At 34.2% G+C, this 3,798-nt stretch overlaps 1 protein-coding gene across 1 annotated transcript in view; it reads right to left on the bottom strand.

Moving 5' to 3' along the window:
• Window positions 1-975: 975 nt before the first annotated feature.
• The window catches only part of LOC137993687 (peptidyl-prolyl cis-trans isomerase-like 1), an 8,392-nt gene continuing 5,569 nt past the window's right edge, over window positions 976-3,798 (bottom strand). The window contains exons 5-7 of the mRNA XM_068839665.1: window positions 3,102-3,163; window positions 2,363-2,447; window positions 976-1,998 (exon numbers count right to left, since the gene is read on the bottom strand). Coding sequence (XP_068695766.1) covers window positions 1,944-1,998; window positions 2,363-2,447; window positions 3,102-3,163 — 202 coding nt within the window. The 3' untranslated portion in view covers window positions 976-1,943. The remainder of the gene's footprint in view (window positions 1,999-2,362; window positions 2,448-3,101; window positions 3,164-3,798) is intronic.

Here is a 3,798-nt window from a genome sequence, read left to right as displayed (position 1 = left end):
TTCGGGCAACATATTCATGGTCACAGCAACTTATCTTGGTGTTAAACGACTTATTTGTTAGCGATACGCCTGATGAACATTGGACAAGAAGAACAGATTTTGCACTTGGTAAAGTGGAAGTTGTGTAACGGAAATTCAATCCGTCTAGACAGTCACTTTGTGGAGTAAAATAAAATGACCTCACCGCAATGAACAAAATTTTTTTGGATCTTCAAGAATAAGGCTGCCCTTAGAATGTCTTTCCTTATTTATTTGTAAAGGCGTAATAGAAAGATTTAAATTCCGTGGAAGATCTCGGTCATGAATCTGAGGCCGGATCAACCTGTGTAATGTTTATGAGATGAAAATAGCTAAAAGATTTATATATGAAAGAAATGTACATTTCTGTAAAGAGCAGTTGGTTGTAGGGTGTAATAAATGTAGTTTAAAGGGAATCTTGAAAGCAGTGTTCCATGTGATTTGACAGTTGAAGTTGCTCAAATCCTGGTTAGTGCTAACCGTTGGTTAAGAGGTATCAAAACCTATACGTCCTCTTTTCAATTGTTGCGTCACACACGCAAGCCGATATATACAAACAATCAAATCTTTTGTTTTCAAATCAAGCTTGCGCCCTGGATGGTGCAATTTTTCCCTGATTGCATGATACGTGCGCATTTCTTCTCCACCATCTCGAATTTTTTCATGTATATTATCAATGAGTAATCACAAGTCATGATTTTTCCCGTGCAATTTGGAATAAATAAGCACTTTTAATTTTTTTTAAAGACTACAAATTGCACTCGCCCTATGGGCTTGTGCAATTTTGGTCATCTTTGAAAAAACTTATTTGAGCTTATTTATCCCAAATTGCACGAGATATCATTGATTACCTGTACTAATCACCTTAGGCAAGGTGAACATTGGTGAAAAGAAAAAAAAAAATTAATATTCACCTCGTCTTCGGCAAATAACAAATTATTAAATTAAAACTGAGAAAAGGTTGAGGTTTTTATTCACTGAAATTCCTCAAGCCTGAGATGAATAATATTGTTTTAATATAATTATTATTACTACATACTATTAGGTGATTATTTGAAAAATATGCTTTTCTTTAAAACAATAATTTATTACTTTCTTTGTATGTCACCTTGCATCCAATTTGAAAAAAAAAAGGCTTTGGTGATTATAGCATAATAATCACCTCAAGTGCAGTTACATGTACAATCAGCCCAGAGAATTTTCAATTATCACCTAGTATGTAATTACACTAATTAAGGTGAAATACACCAAAATGGTAAATACACGACACCTAATAAAAGTTAAAAGTTTATTCACATGTCATTTAAATAGCATGTAAGTACTACAACAACTAACTAACTGCCTTGTAGGAGCTAGATGGCAAAAATTGCTTTTCTTAAGAAATGCATAATTTTTAAAATAAATTTTTAAAGTAAATTGTTGAAATCCTCCATCATAAGCTAAGGACAAGCACACCATTTACTGCTTCAGGGAGTTTTTATCAAAAACAGCATATGGTGTACAAGTGCATGCAATTTAAAGACTCCTGAGAAGTTTGTAAACATAAATGAAAACTTCGCTATAGAAAATATTTTACATTAGGCAGCCATGTTTGAAGCCGTAACTGGAGGAAGCACTGGCTGGGAAAAATTCAATACCTTTTAACTTAAACCAGTGCAACTGAACAGCCAGCTGTCAGAAAACAAAGTGACTGGCTAATTTTTGACATTACTATAATAATCTAATGGACGTCAAGAAATTTAAAAAAAGGGCAGCTGGAAATTACTAATTGACAAAAATGTAGAACTGCTGTAATCGGAAAGACATCTCAAGACAGTTTTCAATCTTCATGCTCTCGGGTTCTCTCATACTCTTGCCCATGAAGTTGCTGTGGCAGATGTTGTGGAAGACTTTTTTCAGAACACTGTTGCAATAATAATTTATTATCATGGTTTCCTTTGCACTTCTTTTCCGCCTAATATGTAAACATCATGAATTGGTCTGAAATTGAAAAGATTAATAGTTGCATCAAAATAATTTTATTAATTAATTAAATATTAAATAATATTCACACCAACTAGCTTATAGCGGGTTTTAAATGGCATAGCCTTAATGACATTTTGAGACCTGGTAGTGGACAATACAGCCTACAAGTATATTTGCATGAAGAAGATAATCAACCCAAATCTCAAATAATGAAAAACTATTATTTTTAAAGGAAAAGTTTCATGGCTCTAAGTGCTTATTAATTTTAACAAACGTATCATAAGAATGGGTTGAATTTAGAAGTAGAATTCTGTCCAACCCTGTAATCAGAAGGGAATTCAACCTTTCAAGGACACATACACGTACATTTTGTACTCACCTATCACCAGGGTCTGTTTCTACGAGGCCTATTCTATTAACTACACCAATTCCCCCACAGACGCGGCCAAATATTGTATGTTTACCTGTAAAAACAAGACAAAAGGCATCTCTGAAAAATAAGTTTACAACCTTCCTTACTTTTAAAGAAAAAATTTATGGCTGAGGGTTTGACAGCATCATGATAGACTGCAAGCCCTCTCTCTTGCTTGAAAATCCACCAGGAATGCAAAATAACTGATCAAATGAAGCAATGTGTGAGTGGCAAAGCCGTGAACCACAACTAACACAGAGTTATTTTGTGTTCTCAGCACTTGGATTTTCGAGCAAAAGAAAGAGTGCTTGCAGTCTCGCAGCACCAGAACAATGTTAAGATAATGATAAATTTTATGACAAGAGGACGGTAATCAAGAAATGTCAAAGTTTTGAAATAAAAATTTTACAAAAACACCAACTTGGATGTAACCTTTCTGTGAAAATCCGAAAACCACGAACACTAGAAATAATTATGAAATGTTTATACTGTGTTTCAAGTAAAAAGCCAATCACATGCAAGAAAACTAAACCACAACCACTAATGGGTAATTAGTTTGTAGTTTCATGTCGCTTCTGATTGGTTGCTGCACAATGGGAAATCTCAAAGTCAAAGTGTTCACAGTTTTCAGATTTGCACAGTAATATCATAGGTAATAATCATTGAAATAGTATTAGTATTAAAGTGACAACTACAATTTCCTCACCATCAAGCCACTGTGTTGGAGCTAACGTTATGAAGAATTGACTCCCATTTGTATGTGGACCACTGAAAATAAAATAATGTAAACGTACAATGTAACATACCACACAGCTCTATTTAATCAAAAATAACCTTGAATTTTTTTGTTGGTATAAGATGCAGCTCCTATTGTGTTCACACATGGGATTAGGCTTCATTGTTTCTGTTGATGAGTATATTTCTTTTCGTGCTTACCGGTATTTTTGTTTAAAGCCAATCACAAGAGCTGCCATCCAACACCCTAAAACCTGGACTACAGTAAGCCACTTCCTATTACCAGAAATTAAATATTAAAAAATAAATAATAATAATAATAATAATAATAATAAATTATTATTTTTATTACTATTCTCATTACTGCCTGTCCTTATGCCATTAATATTGTTTCTTCAAGGTACTTGCATTACATTCTCTGTTGTGTGCTCAACTGTCCCGGGCCCTTAACTAAACCCAACTGTCTAACGTCAGACGATGTTCCTTGTCAAAAGGGGATCTACATTGTACATGTAGTTCAGGAGGCAATTGGTTAAGCAGCTTTTTGAAAGGAAGCAAGCAGAAATTATGAAGCTTAACCCTTTAAGCCCCGAGGGGTTCCCCATTGACGAATAAAATCGTCTGGCGTTAGACAGAGTAAAATCTATAAGTGCCATTTGGCACTATCG

The sequence above is a fragment of the Montipora foliosa genome, chromosome 2 (assembly GCF_036669935.1).
Source record: "Montipora foliosa isolate CH-2021 chromosome 2, ASM3666993v2, whole genome shotgun sequence".
NCBI classification, from domain to species: Eukaryota; Metazoa; Cnidaria; class Anthozoa; order Scleractinia; family Acroporidae; genus Montipora; species Montipora foliosa.
The sequence above is the reverse complement of the archived record's forward strand: the minus strand, read 5'-3'. Positions and strand labels throughout refer to the sequence as shown.